Here is an 18,503-nt window from a genome sequence, read left to right as displayed (position 1 = left end):
GTCTTACTGGGCTGAAATCAAGGTGTTGGGTATGGTTGAGGTTCTTACCTGGGGCTCAGGATTCTCTTACAAGCTCACTAGCTGTTAGCAGAACCTATTTTCCTGTGGTTGTGGTCCCCATTTTCCTGCTGGTTATCAGCCAGTGACCACTCTCAGCTCCTACAGGCTGCCCCACAGATTGTGCTCCGAAATGCATGCTTTCTCGCAGTCAGATTACATCTCTCTTTCTTTTCTGTGACTAACTGGAGAAAAATCCCTGCTTTTAAAAGCCTCTCCTGATTAGATCAAGCCCACCCAGGATAATCTCCTGTTTGCACTATCACATAATATAACCGTGGGAGTAATCTCATATTCAACTCAAAGGGGAGAGGATTATTTAAAGGTGGGGGACTTTGGGTATCATGTTAGAATTCTGCTGATCACAGTGAGTTTGTAGTTTAAAAAAAATCTTACTTTTGTTAATAGCATTTTTTAATTTATTGATTTGAGAGGGAGGGAGTGAGAGAGGGGGAGAGAGAGCGAGAGAGAAAGAGAGAGAGAGAGAAAGAGTGAGTGATTTGTTGTTCCACTTATTTATACATTCATTGGTTGTTTTGTTTATGTGTCCTGATCTGGGATTGAACCCAAAACCTTGGTTCTCGGGATGATGCTCTAACAACTGAACTACCCGGCCAGAGCTGTTGATAGCATTTTATGTGTATATATTTTTATTATTTTGTGTTTTTTTGGACCATAGCTTTTGAATAATAATGTTTCAGAGCTTCAGCCCTTTTTAGCAAGAGAGCATGAAAACTACTAATTTGAATGAACCATCTTAAATTTGGTTTATTAATTTAACAGAACCTTAGTGAGTGTTTCTGTGGGCCAGGCTCTGAACAAGACACTGTAGGAAAAGGAGGCAATGCTGTGGACAGCATCTTTGCCTACATGGAATGGGACAAGCAGATACTGAGCCCCAAATGTATCTTGCCTGGAAAACATGGTGTCTGGGAAACCACTGTGGGATATTGATGTTTTAAAATTTTCATATGAACTAGGAATTAACTAGTAAGATATATGCTGTGAATGCAGTAACATTACAATCATAGACATGTTTTTATGGAAGTATAGTGTTTCTAAGAAGTTTATGTTAATGATTTTTTTCTACTTGTATTTTGTCATTTGCTAGTAGATGATAAAACTGGTAAATGTGGCCCATGCCAGGTAGCTCAATTGGTTAGAGCATCGTCCCGATACACCAAGGCTGCAGGTTCGATCTCAGGTCAGGGCACATACAAGAAGCAACCAATGAGTGCATAAATAAGTGGAACAACAAATCGATGTCTCCCCCCCCACACACACACTCCTTTCTTCTCACTCTCTAAAATCAATAAATTATAACAAAACCTGATAAATGTGAAATGCTTAAGAATGTAGGAAATATTTTAAGTTTACAAAATTTCTGACTTGATGTAGAATACCTTAGAGAAGCTGGTTTTCCACTGTGCATAGTTTTTGCTGAGTTTTACAATTAGCAAGTGTGCCAGAGTCAGATCCACTAAATGAGCTGCTGCGTTAATATGGCTTGTTTGGCTCGGTGGGAGCGTCGGCCTGCGGACCAATGAGTCGCGGGTTCGATTCTGATCAAGGGCACGTACCTCAGTTGAGGTTTGTCCCCAGCCCTGGTCCAGTCGTGTGGGAGGCAATCAATCGACGTGTCTCTCTCACGGCGATGTTTCTCTCGCTCTCTCCCTCCCTCCCACTCCATCTGATGATAAATAGAAAAAATATCCTCAGGTGAGGTTTAAAAATAAATTTAATATGGGACCCTTACTGTAAGGCATGAAGAAGGAGAGAAGGCTTTCCATACAGTAGGTTTTGTAACAGTCTCTCTTGCTCACATTGTATAGGCTCAGAGTTATCATAGTTTTCTATTGGAGTTCTGTGTCTCCTAAACTTAACAAACGGAGCATGAAGGGGGTAGCAAATGAAAGGTTTGTATGCATTTATATGATTTCACGAGCCGGTTAGGAATTAAGTGTGTTCTTTTGGCTTTGATGGTGCCCTTCCAGCTCTTTTCTCTGCTGACATGTTGAGGTGACATTTGTCATTTAGCCTTTGCTAGTATTTTGTGCCGTGGCTGTGTTGGTGTACATGTGCTACAAATTCATATTCTATAGTCAAAGTTTCCCCATGTATCTAGAAATATGTTCCTTATATATTTTCCCATAAATACAGAAAAAAAGAGTATTCTATCTTTTAGAATGTAGGGTTGAATAGAATGCACCATATTTTTCTTGGCAAAACTAAGAAACATTTCTGTGGGATGTATGCCTCCTGGTACTACTTTTTAAAGATAGGAGTACCATCTCCCCATTATTTATGTATCAATTCAATCTTTATTTATATCTTTTTAGATTCTATACACATTTATTACCTCATTTGATTTATATATGCATATGTAAATCTTCTTTTAGGTTTTGTAAGAAATAATATTTTATGGCAGAAACAGAGAGATTAGCTTCTTTCTGAAAGTATCACAGTAACTGGAAAGATCCATGAATTGGTTCCTTAGTTTTGTTTATTTACTCTTTGATTTTTGCTTCTTTCAGCCATATTTTATAGTCTCTGTACATAGATCTTGCATATATTTTGTCAGATTTATTACTAAATATTTTTTATTGTTTGAAACTATTGTAAATTGTATTTTTTAAAATTTAAATTTCTGATTGTTGCTAGTATCTAGAAATAGAAATTATTTTTTGCATATTGATTTTATATCTTGCACCCTTGATAAACTTACTGATTAATTCTAGTGGTATTTTTTTGAATAAATTTCATTGGATTTTCTATGTAGACGATAGTGGTTTTCTGTGAATAAAGTTGGTTTTATTTCTTCCTTTCCAATATGAATGTCTTTTATTTCTTTTTTCTTGCCTTGTGGCATTGTCTAGAACTTATACAATGTTGAATCAAAGGATGAGAGTGGACATCCTTGATTTGTTCCTGTTCTTAGGTAGAAGACATTCAGTTTGAAGTTTTATGTTAGCTGTAGTTTTTTGTAGATGCCCTCTATCAGGTTGAGGAAGTTTCCTTCTGTTTTGTATTTGTTGCGTTTTATTATGAATGGGTGCTAGATTTTGTCATATGCTTTTTCTGAGTCTACTGAAATGATGGTATGATTTTATTTTATTTTATATTTTTCAATCCTCACCCAAGGACATTTTTATTTTTTCTCTTTATCTTCAGATAGACTGGGAGGGAGGGAGGAGAGAGAACATCGACATGAGAGGGACATATCAACTGGGTTGCCTCCCGCATGACCCCAACCAGGGCCGGGGATGAACTGCAACCAAGGTACCTGCCCTTGCCTGGAATTGAACCTGCGACTCATTGGTCTGCGGGCTGAAGCTCTAACCATGGAGCAAAATTGGCCAGGGATGATTATATGATTTTTAAAGAGGTCTGTTGTATCAGATGTCTCCTGCTGCGTAAAAAATTACCCCAGCATACAGCATCTTAAAACAACAAATATATACTTTTTATCTCACAATTTTTTGTGGGTCTACAGTCCAGGTTCTTCTTAGCTGGATGCCTCTGGCTCAGGGTCTCTCGTGAAGTTCTAGCCCAGCAGAAGGCCAGGACTGTGGTCACACTGAAGGACAACACGGGCGCCCCTCCACAGGGCTGCCTTGTGCTGTGGCCGCTGGCTTTCCCCGGAGCTCGTGGTCTCAGAGAGACGGAGAGGGAGAGAGTACCCACCCGCAGCCGCAGTCTCTTACTGTCTTTTCTCAGAAGTGAGAGCCAGGACTTCTGCCTTGTGCTATTTATTGATACACATCAATAATTGCAGCCCACACTCAAGATCTGGGGACTAAGTAAGAGTGTGAATACCTGGAAGGTGGCCAACACTGGGGGCCATTTATGAGACTTTCTACCATTTTGGAAGAATATTAAAATGATGAATTACCCACTCTTGAATGTCAGGCTTGCCTTTCTGGGATTAATACTATTTTTTCATGATTTATTATCCTTTTTATATATTATTGGATTTAATTTGTGTAAAATGTGCCCATAATTTTTGCTTTTATATTTATGGGAGAAGTTTTCTTATAATGTTTTTGTCTGGTTTTGGTGTTGGAATGATGCTGGCTTCGTAAATTGAGTTTGGGAAGTATTCCTTCTTCAGTTTTTTTGGAGGACTTTCTGCAGAACTGGTATTAGTTCTTCCTTCAGAGCTTGGTTTACTCCACCAGTGGTGCTGTCTGCCCTTGGAATTTTCTTTTGATAAGGTTTTTGGTTACAAATTTAATTTTATTAATAGACATAGGCCTATTCAGGTGTTGTATTTTTTCTTGAGGAAGCTTTGGCAGTCTTTGTTTCGTTTAATTTGCTGACTTTATTGGCGTGGGGTTGTTCATAATATCTGTAGCATCTGTATTGAAGTCACCACTTTCATTTCTGATATTGGCAACGTATGTTTTTTACCGTTGTCTTTATGAATCTGTCTAGAGCTTTATCTTCTTTTTTTAATCTTCTCTGAAAACCAGCTTTTGGTTTCATTGATTTTCTTTATTGTTTTCTATTTCATTTATTTTCACTCTGATATTTATTCATTATTTCTCTACTTCTTATCTGGGCTTTCAGTTATCCTTCTTTTTCTAGTATATATATAGTTTTTTATCCTCACCCGAGGATATTTTTCCATTTGTCCTCAGATTATCTTCAGATAGAGTAGGCAGGGGTTGTGGGGGGTTTGGGGGAGGAGAGAGAGAAAGAAAGAAACATCGATGTGAAAGAGAGGCATTGACTGACTTGTTGCCTCCCGCATGAGCCTGACCAGGGCCAGGGACGAACTGCAACCAAGGTGCGTGCCCTTGACTGGAATCGAACCCATGACTCATTGGTCTGCCGGCCGACGCTCTAACCGCTGAGCCAAACTGGCCAGGGCTTTATTTCTGGTATTTTAAGTTGTAATCTCATTTCTTTGACATCTTTCATCTTTTCTACTATATGCATTTAGTACTATCATTTTTTTTTGCAGCTGAAGTGCTACTTTAGCATCCTGCCATTTTGATATTTTGTATTATCTTCATTTAGTTGAAGATACTTTCTGTTTCTCCTTTTGCATTATTTAGTTTCCAAATATTTGCTGTGATACTTATCTCTTCAGGTACTTCCCTTCCACCCCCTGACTCCTTTTAAAGATATTTCTTTGTGACTGGTTTTAAGCAGTATAATATTGATGTGCCTTCGTGTCATTTTCTTTGTATTTCTTGTATGTGGAGTTCATTGACTTCTCAGGCCCAGGTGCTTATATTTTATAAATATAATTCAGTTTCTTCAGTTATGTGGGTGGTTTTACATCCACATCACCTATATTGGGTGTTGCTTTCACATCCTTAAGGACACATAAACCCTTAAAAAGGTTCTGTGCATCTAATCTCCTTGTGATAAATTGTGAGTTTTTGGTCATGAGTAGAGAACTGTGTTTTTATTTTTAAAAAATCCTCACCCAGGATATTTTTCCATTTGTCTTCAGATAGAGTGGGACGGAAGGAGGGAGGTGTGGGTGGGAGGGAGAGAGAGAGAAAGAGAGATTGGTTGCCTGCCGCATGACCAGGGCTGGAGACAGAACCACAACTGAGGAACGTGCCCTTGACCGGAATCAAACCTGTGACTCTCTGGTCCGAGGGCTGATGCTCTAACTGCCGAACCAAACCAGCCAGGGCGAAGACTATGTCTTTTAAAAACTCTTCAGCTATTTTCTGGTCTCATAAAAAGCATGATGATATCCATCTCATTTGACTTAATTAGAATCTAACCTGTGCTTAGTAGTTGAGGCACACTCTTAGGACAGAGTTAATGCTGAATAACACACAGAATTTGGTGTGGGTTTTTTCTGTACATTTCACTGGGCTCATACATACATACATATATACATATACAGATGTCTGCATCTGTGTCCGTATCTGTCTACATGTACATCTGTATCTATTGATATCTATTCGTACACATGGATACATTAATTCCCTTATGGAATCATCCCATATATATTACTCAGACACTGTATAGTTTTACTTTAACAAATTCAGGATTATCTGAAAGATCTTCTGTTTTCCTGCCTTGTAAAATGGGGATGTGGAAACTTCACAAGAAGGAAAAAAATAAACTTTAAAAACGATTTCAGAGTTATCTTTTCTCTAGAGAGAATAATAAAGCTACCTAGCTTTATAGACCATGTAGAAGCCATAACGTTATTTAGTAAGAACAACAAAGTCTCCAGAGTATACGGAGAATGAAAGAGTTAGAACGTGAAGTAGAAAACCAGGAGCAGAAGTCGGAGAGACTGAAGGAAGATGCGAGAGTGGCGGGCTGTGCCGAGAGTGAGCGAAGAAGCTGGGAAGGGAATAGGGGTCTAGCAGAGTCATGGGAGCAACACTATGAGATGTGTTAGTCAGTGCTTTTCCTTTACAGCATCATTCCTTTTCACCCATTACTTTTGGTATTTAAAACAATATTATTTTGTAAATTTTCAACATCTCTAACCATAGTAACCTTTTAATATGCTCCATTCCAGTTTGGAGATGAAGTCAAGACGGGGACAGATTTTATTTTACCTTATTTATTTGTTTGTTTGTATTGATTTTAAAGAGAGGAAGAGAGAGAGAGAGAGAGAAACACTGATTTGAAGTTCCATTTATTTATGCATTCATTGGGTGATTCTTGTATGTGCCCTGACAGGGATAGAACCTGCAATCTTGGTGTATTGGGACGATGCTCTAAACAACCCAGCCACCTGGCCAGGGCCAGGTTGGGGACAGATTTTAAACATACATATTCAAACATAAAACTTTTGAAGAACATAATGATCTTTTTCTCTAGAGAGCCTCTGTTAGCTGCTTCCATGATGACTCATGAGATAAAATGCCCATTTGATTTGGCTCAACTGATTTTTTTTTTAATCCTCACCCAAGGATATGTTTGTTTATTTTAGAGAGAGAAGAAGGAAGAGAGAGAGAAACATCGATGTGAGAAACAGTTTGTTGCCTCTAGTAAGCACCCCAACTAGGGATCGAACCTGTAACCTTCTGATGTATGAGATGACACTCCAACCAACTGAGCCACCTAGCCAGGGTTCAACTAATTTTGTTGTTGTTATTAAGGCAAGTTATCCAACTTCTTAATGACTCAGAAATAATTCCGCTTGCAGTCAGGCGACAGAGTTCAAAAAGCACCTTGGGGCACTAGCAGTCTAGGTCTCAAGTTTCCTGTTTTAGGGATAACACTTTCATGTCAGCCCAGAGTAGAAGTAGGATGATTATGAGGAATTTTTCATATTGTTATTTTATGCTGGTGTCGCTTTTAGAATGTGGCCTTTTTGGGTCTTCTTTGAAATTAAAAGTGGCATGCTTTTTAGAAGAACCAGTCAGCATTTTTTGATATTATAGTTCCAGGGGACAGTTCTGAGTTTAATTTCTTTTTCTTTTTTTTCCCCCCAGATATGTGTCACAAAGATGTCTACACGGAACTGCCAGGGAATGGACTCAGTAATCAAACCCCTGGACACAATTCCTGAGGATAAAAAAGTCAGGGTTCAGAGGACACAGAGCACTTTTGACCCATTTGAGAAACCGACTAATCAAGTAAAGAGAGTGCATTCAGAGAACAATGCTTGCATTACTTCTAAGACCTCCTCCACCGGCAAAGAGTCTCCTAAGGTTAGGCGGCACTCCAGCCCCAGCTCGGTAAGTGTGGTCTTCTCTCTTACCAGTGGGTAAACAGGAGTAGCCCTCTTGGAGGAGTAGCTCGCTGTGCTGGACGAGGGGCAGGTGGCTCCATCAGTGCATTCTGATGCCCCTCCCCCGCCAGGGTGGCTTTATGTCTTGGAGGAGAGAGAGTGTGTGCTCCAGCAAACCACAGACAGACTCTATGCATAAGCACCCAGAAAACAAATGAGGAATGGTTCAGCTTAGGTTTGGAAAAATCACTTTTTATTCTAGTTGTTTTCAGTTAGAGGCATTTATAATTAAAACCCCTTTTGTATTTCAAATCCTTGGAGAGGATACTGAACTTTGCTGTGTGGGCAGTGAGGACAGTTTTGAATTTGGCAAGTCCACAAAGGATGTCATTTCAGAATAAATGTTCAAATTTGTTCACTTGTGTTATTCCGGTTTGTTTTCAGTGTAAATATAATGTAAGAGGTAGACATTGAATCTTCTTAATGACAAATCTCGTTATTTATTGTAGAATTTTCTAAACTCTTATCATCTTGCCTTTTGGCCTAAGGAGGTATAAAGATCTGAAGTGACTGCTGCTTTTGACTGAAAATTTTACTAAAATTCATATTTCCAAGACTGGCTTGCATTTACCGTTGTAAAAAATCCTTATGATCTTTTAAATTAAGTAATTTTCAGATGTAACTCACACTTAAGAACCTTTTGAATAGATGCTCTTAAAAGGTAAGAGGAAAATGCTGAGATAATTTTGACTCTGTCATCTTGCTAAGAAACACATGTCATTTCACAAGTTTTAAATATTAAATTCCATAAGAGCCAAAACAGAGCTAGTAATGTCAGCTGCTAGGCAAGTGTTGCCACTCCAGTTTAATTAAACTGTGTGACATTGTACAAATTTTGTGTCACATTTTGTGTTAATGAAGTTGAAATAAATGTCATTAATGCAACATTTGTGAGGAGAATTGATTATCTGGGTTTCCCCAAACTGGCCTCGTAATCTTGTCTATGTTTGCAAGGCAGCATCCGTCTGGGTCGCAGATACATTGCTCACTCCTGGGAGAACTTTTCGATTTAGTATCGTTTAGAAGAAATCAGAGGAGTTGTTGTGAATGATTAAGTCTGTATTATGGAAAGAGAATTATGTATTTTTCACTATATATTTATCTTAATATTATTATATCAACCTATAAATGATATATAGAAATGGTATTACAGTCAGGCATATTTAAAATTATTCATTATTTAAATGAAATTTAAAATGAACGAGTCCTGTTTTCTATCTGCAGTACTAGTTACAATCTACTGCGGTGCTCTTTCTTCTGTGGTTCCAACTGTCCCTGCCTTGGTCTTTGGGAGCCAGTGTCCTCCGGAGATGTCTTCATTCCCTTGTTTGTCTTACCTGCTTGCCTCCTGCGCCTACGGGCAATCTTGGCTTATATTGGACTTTCTAAGCCCCAGGCCTAGAGTCAGTTATTTCTCCAAAGAACACTGGTTCTACTTGCTGGAAAGTGGTATTTGGAAACCAGGATGTGGGTCCTGGGTATGCTTGTTGCTACTGGGGGGGTCATGTAGTTTTAAAAGTCAGCGTATACATCATAGTATATGCTACTGGGGGGGGTCATGTAGTTTTAAAAGTCAGCGTGTACATCATAGTATATGCTACTGGGGGGGGGGTCATGTAGTTTTAAAAGTCAGCGTATACATCATAGTATATGCTACTGGGGGGGTCATGTAGTTTTAAAAGTCAGAGTATACATCATAGTATATGCTACTGGGGGGGAGTCATGTAGTTTTAAAAGTCAGCGTGTACATCATAGTATAATGATGGGGTTTCAGTATTTGTTTGTTTATTTTTAAATGCTCATCTGAGAATATTTTTCCATTTATCTTCAGATAGGATGTGGGGTGTGAGGGACAGGTGGGGGTGAGGGGAGAAGGGAGAGAGAGAAAGAGAAAGAAGCATTGATGTGAGAAGGACACATCAACTGGTTGTCTCCCGCACAACCCCAACCAGGGCCAGGGCTCGAACTGCAACCGAGGCACGTGCACTTGACCAGAATCAAACCCGTGACTCTTTGGTCCTCGGGCTGATGCTCTAATTGCTGAGCCAAACAGGCCCAGGGCTCAGTATTTATTTTTACTTTTTACTAAGGAATTAATTAAAATCTTTATCAAGAAAAGTTGAGACTTATCTGATGCTCTCTCTATTTCTCTCTTTAAAGTTCAGTTCTATTTTTTATTAAAGTAATGCTTGAACGTAGCTTGAAAGATGAGAAAGGAGAGAATTCTGGGAGGTAGGATGGTAGTGGCATAGGTTTTGAAACTCCCCAATAATTAGAGCAACTAGTAGAGTAAAACCAAAGCAGAGGATAGCACCACCAACAAATGCAGGGTGGGGCAGAAGCAGGGTTACAGCTGTTTGTATGGAAAACAATACAGTGATTAATAAATGGTAGTGCAAGAATAAACTCCGTGTTTTGAGGACTCACAACTGTAAACCTATTTTTGGCCCACCCTGGGTAGCAGACCAGGTATCTCCATGAACCTCAGAATAGGAGTGAGGGAAACAAACCCCACAGTGTTAAGAACTGCATGGTGCCTGCCGTGTGAGGGAGGAAGCTCAGGGCAGGCAAAGGGACCAGTCCCTACACTCAGCCAGGAAACCTCCTCATTGCCCTCAGTGTGGCATCAGCTCACTGGGCCAGCCTTAGGACAGTGACAGCACTTGGGAGGGGACTTGGATGGCTCCTCTGTGTGGATGAGTGCAAGATCATGGAGTGGTCTGCTGGTCTTTCTTCTGTGACTTCTCTGACTGTCCTGTTGCTGCACCTTTGCGGGACAAAGTCCTGCACTGAATAGAAAGGGCTGCAGCAGACTTCTGTGCTGCGTAGGTGCAGTAGGTGCACAGAAGGACAAGGTCCGGAGACAAGTGTTGGAGAGAAACAGATGGGGGAAGGCAGTGTGTGCTGGATTGTCTTTTTCTTTTTTTTTAACTTCATGAAAATAAAGACGAAGTTTATTCCATAAAGCTAGAAAAGCTGTCTGGGCCTCACCCCTCTACTTTTAAACTACAGGACAATTCATGATACTTAAAAATAACCAATGGGAAAATTATTGGTTGGATCCCACACAAAACGATGAACAAAAAGGGAATAAGGAGCTGAATAACATTTTAGATAATGAAAGCAAGCGAGCAGGTTTTTAATGATATATCTGGAAAGTTCAAAAGAATCAATGGAACTGCTACAAAAAATGAGAGAAGTGACCCAATTAGCAACCTTTATAAAGACGTCTTCCCAACTGTGTGTATGTATCTCTGTGCTGTTCACATGCTGGTCATTCCCTCTCTCAGGAGTCATGACTAAAATCAAAGTCACTTTGGTGACCATCACATTCATCTGTACCTCCTGATTTTGTCCAGATAGTGACATTTTAAAATTCGGGCAAAATGTAAAGAATGAGATTTTATCTAAATTGGTGTATTTCAAGAAGTGTTTGACAGATTTTGTTTCTTTGTTTCAGACATTTTTTGGTCCCTGCTCTTTCTGGGCCTGGTCCCTGGTCGTGTTTGATACTGTCACCCACAGGCCAAACGTTCCCTTCCCTTTTCCTGCCTCCTCCAGCCAGCTGTGCCCTTCAGCAGCCAGGGCTGGGGGGCCTGCGTGCCGGAGGAGACCGCCTGCCTGTCCTGCTGGCCCAACTTAGAAGGGATTTTATTGAGCTCTGCTGTCATAATCTGCACTTAACGAGAACATAGTTTCAGATATTCATATTCAGATCACTGTCCAGATCACTATATATTCCAAAAATTCCTCAAAAATTTACCTCTTTTCATTACAAAAAAATGAAAAACAAATCTACATCCTATGATAGGCTGAGCCGATCCAGAGAGAGGGGAGGAAGGTGCCAACCTGAAAACAGTCCTCAGGTGGTCGTCCTCGGGGTCTCGTCTCAGCATTGCCTTGTCTTGTGGGGAACAGACAGTTCCCAGGGAGAACCAGGCCCCCTTGGCGGGTCGTCACCGCGCACGGTGCTCGAGTCTGTCCCCCTGTCTAGCATCTAGATCTGTTTTGTATCCAAGTTACCCATCAAGTATGGATGACCTTAGTGTGACTGTGTTGACTGGGACCGGAAATGCAGGGTGAGAGAGCCTGTCCTGGAGACCAAAGGCAGAAGGAGAAGCAGCCAAGGCAGCTGCCGCGTCATGAGGTCCCGTAGTTCCAATGGAATTCCTCCCACCTTAGCCCCACACCACCCTCACAGTGATAGTATAATGTAGTCGAGGAGCGGGTTTCACTTGTGTTTTCCTCATCAACAGCCTTAGTCAAGGGGTTATAATCTGTAGGTTAAAATCTGTTTTTTCGATGAATTCAGTATGAAACTGTGAATGTTCTTACAGCCATATCACGCTATCATTACAGTGAACCAGAGGTACACTCATGAAGTTTATAAATATAAATACAGTTCAAAAACCCATCCCTGCTCTTAGGAATAGGGTTTCAGTAGATGACAGACTTAATCATAGTTTAATGTCTCCTCCTCTTGAGTGGGAGTTTGGTCTCCCTGTAAATTCCACCAACATAGTAGTGGTAAAAAAAATCTGGTTTTGATTCCAGTCAACTTGGTTTGAATTCCTGCTCTGCCATTAGCTTTTGGATCTTTGATGAGTTACTTAATTTCTCCAATCTTGAAATTCTTCATGTTCAAATAGGGATGCTAGTAGAACCAACCTCAGGATGGTATTATGGGGATTAAATTTAGGTAATGTGTTTGAAGTGATTAGCTCAGGCCTGGCACATAGTAAATATTTGATATATTCAGGTTTTTGTTGGTTACACCAACAATGAACGAGAGCTAGCAAGGTCAGGGTCCGAACATCGTTCAGCTGGGGTATTATCTTCACTTTTTCATTATCCATGCCAATGTTCCCCTCCACTGATCCAGACAATTGACAGTTGTCTGAACCTTTATTTTGTTTAAAAAAGTATTAGCATTATCTCATTAAATTCCATGTCTCTGTGCAGTTAGTGTCCCTTAGTAATTGCTCATTAGCTCCTCTGTATTCAAATTCTCTAAAGTGCTTTCTCAAGCCTGCACCCTAAGTAGGGAAGTGATAAGCAGGGAATAGTTGCCGCATAAAGCTGTTTCCTATGCATGCATGCACCTGACATCAAAGAGTCAAAAGTGATGTTTAGGGTTGACAACATACTGGTTTAATCTAGCATCTTTGTTCAAATGTGATGGTTTAATAAAGTTGCAAGGGAAAAAAAAAAAAAGGCAAACCAAAGGCTTGAACTTTAATTATTAAACAAAAGAGGACCCCTCCTTCTGAATTATTCTTAGTTTTGCTCAGTTGATAAGAAGGGTTTTATTATTGGCCTCTTTAAAGACAGCACTTGGATTCCTTATTTATTTACCTAGTAATTACAGATCCAAACATTTTTGCATACTTAAAATAGGAGGCTGCCTTTGTAAGAATCTAACCCTCAAGGCTCAGACCTTCTCGTAGACATGGCCCCTTCCATAGGCCCATTCATTCTCGGACTAGAAAAACTTTTAAAGAGGCTTTATGTATGTGCAGTTCCTGCTGTGGAGCTAGCATGATTGATCTGTAAGTTACAGTGCATTTCCATCGTGTCTGCATATTGGTTTCACAGGGCAAATAACATTGATTGTATGACCACCTGAGGTGGGGAAATATTAATTTTCTGCCATCACATTGTTCATAGAATATATTTTAACCACGGCAGTTAATGCATCCAGATCCATTTAATTAGATGAATAGAGTACTTTGTGCCATTAGCATTTTCTCTGACTTGATTTTTCTTGTGGATAAATGGGGTATGTTTTAAAAAATATTCCCCTCGTTTTTCTAACGTCCTCAATTCAGTTTCTTCAACTCGTAAGTGTGGTATGGTCTCTGTCTCAAAATGATTACATCAACTCTATGATATAAGGTAGTTTATGAAGAGTGAATAATTTTTAGAAAATTATTTGTGCCTTCCCGGCAGAGAAAATATTTCTCTTTTGTGTGACCGTGTCTTGTACTTGCTTTAAATACGCATTAGCAGTTTTATCTCCTAATATGAGCAAAGAGATTTTCTGCTGCTGCTTTTTACTCCAACTTAGATTGAATTTATTCTTACAGGAGCACAAAAGCAAACGTACAGACTTCTCATTCTGATTTTAAATAATTTAGAGTGGAACTGTGAACACAATATTTTCCCCATTGAAGATCACTTTATACTGAAGTTTCATGTAGGTTTTTAAATTCCTATTTAAAACTTGGGCTCAGGAGGGTGATGGAAAAGTGCGACATTCGCAAGCTGTTTCCCAGTGTTGAAAAATGCATGAGAACATAACCCACACAGGACTAGTCAGGTGATTTTGAATGTAGTTTTCCATTAAGTTTTACTTGATTCAGCTCAGCGTACGGTTTATACTTTACAAGTTTTTTGAAGACAAGAATAGGTGGTCCATTGTCCTTATTAACCCCTCCTACTGTGTACTTGGTTGTTCCTTTTCTAGCTGCAGTTAAATGTCTAACTTGTGTTACTTTCAAGCTTTCTTCTTTCTAGTATGTGCATATATATTTACACTTTTTATTTTATTGTTTATCTTTATTGTTGAAAGTATTACAGATGTGGCCCCTTTTCTCCCGCATTGACCCCTTCCTCCCTGCTCCCACCTCCCTGTACTTACATTTTCATCCTGTATTGATTTGGCTGCATCCCACAGGTCTTCACATGTCACGTCCTCTCTGCCACATATTTATTTATGAATTTTCAATTTTGATTTTTTTTCGCTAAACTATTTAGTGTTCCTTTTATTTTTCATTTCTAATTTATTGCATTGCATTCAGAAAAAGTAACTTGGAATGTTTTTGTTGTTCTGAGTATTGAGATTTATTTTTTTGTTTATTTCTATGCTTATTTTATGTGAATGTTAAATGTATACTTGAAGAAAAATTAATGTGTGTATTAGATTAAAGTGTTAATTTTAATATGCAACCCCACATATCCCTTATGCATTAGATGTCTGCTTGCTTTGCTGATGTCTGAGCAATATATATCTCCCATTATCACTGTAGATTTGACAGTTTCTCATTTTATTGCTATTAGCAGTTGTTTCATACATTTCAAAGCTATGTTATTTGGCTCAGAGTAGTTTATGATTATGAAATTTCTTGGTGGATTTTAATGATATATAAAATTTAATCCATTTGTTTTGTATAGTCTGTCTTGTCAGTATTGCTACAGTGCATGATTTTGCAAAAATGCTTATTTTTTCTGTACTCCTTTATTTTCAGATTTACTCATTTGCTTTAATTTTATCTCATCTCAATAGCATAGTTTATCTTTGTGTTTTCAATCTGAGAACTTGCTATTAAGAAGTTTGTTCAGCCCTGGCCGGTTTGGCTCAGCGGTTAGAGCGTCGGCCAGCGGTCCTGAGAGACCCGGGTTCGGTTCCCGCTAAGGGCACGTACTTCGGTTGCAGTTTGTCCCCGGCCCTGGTTGGTCGTGCGGTGGCAGCCACTCGATGTGTCCCTTCACGTCGATGTTTCTCTCTCTCTGTCTCTTCCTCTCTCTCCCTCCCACTCTATCTGTACAAAGAATGGAAAAATGTCCTCGGGTGAGGATAAAAAAAAAGAAGTTTGTTCATCTATATTTTTTGCAATTATTGATATGCTTGTACTTCCTTATTTTATGATTTTTCACTTAACATGCTTTCTTACTGCGTACTCTCACCTCCTCTAGTCTCTCTCTTCCCCTTTCCTTACTTGCAACTGTTTGTTTCTTTTACTTTCCCCAAATATATGTTTGGAATTTGTACATCTTATTTATATTATTCTAGGGATTATCTTTTAAGAGTTAAGAAACACACTGAAACTTACACATTTGTAGTTGATCAGTATCTACAGTCGATCCAGTGAATCTCAACATGCTTTAGTTTTCCTGTTCTACTGTTTCTTGCCTTCCTGCAATTCCCCCATCACTCTAACTTTATCTTATATTGAGATAGTATGGACTTTTGTATCTAGAATTCCTTTTGATGGTGGTGAAATTGCAGCTTTTCCATCCCACTTGAGGAACTATCTTGAGTACGGTGCTGGTGATTCAAAATCAGTTCCGTTTTCATTTGGAAAATATTGCTGAATTGTCTTTCTTCAGCCAGTGTTACCTGTAAAAATATTAGGCTTGTTGGAAAATTTTTCTGTTTAGATGCAACCTCTCCCCAAAGTTTTCAGGGAAAATTGTGTTCAAACATTGAACTTACTACTTTTTCACCTGTTTCCATTCTTTTACTCACAGCCCATTAGTGTTTTATTTCACTAATTAAATATTTAATCTCTAATTTCCCTGAAGATACTGTTTTTTATTTATTTATTTTTTATCCTCACCCGAGGACTTTTTTTTTTTTTTGGCATTTATCTTCAGATAGAATGGGAGGGAGAGAGGGGGGAAGAGAGAGAAAGAGAAACATCGATGTGAGAGAGACACATCAACTTATTGCCACCCACACACCCCCAACCGGGGCTAGAGACAAACTGCAACCGAGGTATGTGCCCTTAGCAGGAACCGAACCCAGGACTCTTCAGTCCGCGGGCTGACGCTCTAACCACTGAGACAAACCGGCCAGGATGATACTGTTATTTTTATTCAAAGCTATTTTTTTATTATTTTATTATTTTTGTTTTTCCATTGAGGCATTTTATTTGCACATGTGTATTACATCCCTAAAAAAAGAATCCCAGGATTTTCCCTCCTGTGTGTTTTCCTCTTGCTTCTTCCTGGTCCATGATGCCCGCTGAGGTTGTCAGTACAATGAAATCAAACTGATGGGATGAAAGCAGGTTGTTCTGCCATTTTTCTAGATCTTTATGTTGCGCATCAAATCTGGGGCTGATTACTCCACACTTGTTCAATCGGCCTGTGAGGTTCACAACAATTTCCCCAGCTCTGTGGTCATCAGTAATTTCAAATTTGCCAATGTAACCATGCTTCATCATCACAGTTAGAAACCAGACGATGACTTTGGAGCACGGCCTGATAAGAACCTGGCGTTTGCCTCTCTTTTCAGCCTTGTTGATACTCTTCAGAGCATCAGCCAGGACATTCATGTGCACCATTATGGTAGCACAGAATGATGGCAGAAAGAGAGCGATTCAAAGTTATTTTTACCTTTGCGATGTCACCTCCCTTACCAGGATTTTAGTTCAACTGTCCATTAAATTTTATGCTTCTTACTGATTTTCCTGAAATGATTTGTGATTTTTGGTTGTGTACTCATTTTTGTGTTTGAGAGTTGCTGTCAGCTTATTCTGTTATCTGTAAATTGTAATTGTATGAGAGAAGCAGGCCTTACAGCTTGGGGATGTAGGCATGTCATGTTTTCTCTAGGTACTGGCTACTTCGGTCCTCGCTCTGCCCCTCTAGCCTGGATACAGCTGTGTGCTCTGTGCAGATGTCCCTGCAGTTTGCTTGGGAGGACACCGCCTGCTCAGCTGTGTTGACTAGTCTCATATTTACCTAGAGATTCCTGCTTCTGTTATTTTTAATAGTCTTTGCTTACATGTTGGAGCTTTGAGTTCTCTCATTTTCTTTTCTCCAAAGTTATGATCCTGATTACTTCTGTTTTTCAGAATTTCTCGAAAATTTCACTCTTTTTTGTTTCCTATTCCCATTTTCTGGTTTATTATTTTTGAAATATATCTCTTCAGCCACTCCATGGCAATTTAGATGGGAAGGAGGTAAGAAGCATGTGCTCAGCTTGCCACACAGAACCGTTATAAATGGTGGCAGTCATCTTCGTTCTCAATATGCTGTGTTTCATAAGTGGTACAAGAGCATATGCTCAAGAACAGTGTTCTGTGAACTTTTTGTAAGAAGTTATTTCCCTAAGCTTCTATAGTTAGTTACCTGCAAAGCACCACAATCATTAGCAACTTTTTATCAATTACATATGTACTTTCATATAATTATCTGTGGTCAGATAATCCCTTTAATATGCTTTTAATTCCTTATATAATTATCATTTTCTAATATGTTTTGGTATTACCCTTTTATAGTGACATTAAAATTATAATTTGTTTCCATGGGTGACATTGTTCTCTGGTGAAGGTGGGATGGGGCTTGGGCACCGCAGGTGATGAGATCTCTCTCTTAGCACTTTTATGGTCATGGGGCATACCATTTCTTAAGGGAGGGTTATTTTGTTGCAGTTAAATCTTAAGTATTGGTTTGTGTAGACATAAGAGAGTTCCTTTTATATTAATTACTGACATCTGAATGATACATCTTTGAGCTGTTTTCATTGTCACTGATAGGTATTGGAGGAATTTATATGACTGAATTTTGTACAGTTATGATTTACAACAGGGTTCAGATAGTAACTATTTTCATCTTTGTTGGCCATGTGATCTCTGTTGCAATTGTAACTCTGTTGTAGCTTGAAAGTCATAATACACTATGTAAATGAATGAGTGACTGTGTTCCAATAAACTTTATGGATACTAACATTTGATTTTCATATAATTTTCACATGCTAAGAAATTTTTTCTTTTGATCTTGCCCATTAAAAAATGTAAAAACCTTTCTAAGCTAATGGGATATATGAAAACAGGTGATGGGTGGGATTTGCCAGCTCCTAATTTAGAAGATTATATGATGACATGGAAAATAGTCATAATATAGGGTGTCCCCCCAAAATATATACACAATTCGAACAATTATAAAGCCAATGTTTATTAAAATACATTTCATTTTTAAAATGTAATAGAATCCA

General features: G+C 39.0%; 2 protein-coding genes across 7 annotated transcripts in view; one reads left to right on the top strand and one right to left on the bottom strand.

Annotated features, from left to right (window-relative positions):
* The window catches only part of CDK14 (cyclin dependent kinase 14), a 595,016-nt gene that overhangs the window by 133,537 nt on the left and 442,976 nt on the right, over window positions 1-18,503 (top strand). For 5 of the 6 annotated variants that reach the window (XM_036246264.1, XM_036246267.1, XM_036246266.1 and 2 more), the window contains one exon: window positions 7,482-7,727. The exons of the other annotated variant lie outside the window; for it this stretch is intronic. In XM_036246264.1, the coding sequence (XP_036102157.1) occupies window positions 7,482-7,727 (246 nt within the window). The remainder of the gene's footprint in view (window positions 1-7,481; window positions 7,728-18,503) is intronic. 6 annotated transcript variants of the gene reach the window in all.
* LOC118619595 (40S ribosomal protein S15a-like) lies at window positions 16,421-16,848 on the bottom strand. The gene has a single exon (XM_036246271.1). It carries the CDS (start codon window positions 16,846-16,848, stop codon window positions 16,456-16,458), a length of 393 nt encoding a protein of 130 aa, XP_036102164.1. The 3' UTR covers window positions 16,421-16,455.

Source organism: Molossus molossus, unplaced genomic scaffold (assembly GCF_014108415.1).
Source record: "Molossus molossus isolate mMolMol1 unplaced genomic scaffold, mMolMol1.p scaffold_m16_p_7, whole genome shotgun sequence".
NCBI classification, from domain to species: domain Eukaryota; kingdom Metazoa; phylum Chordata; class Mammalia; order Chiroptera; family Molossidae; genus Molossus; species Molossus molossus.
Note: the sequence above shows the minus strand (reverse complement) of the source record. Positions and strands in the feature narration are given on the sequence as shown.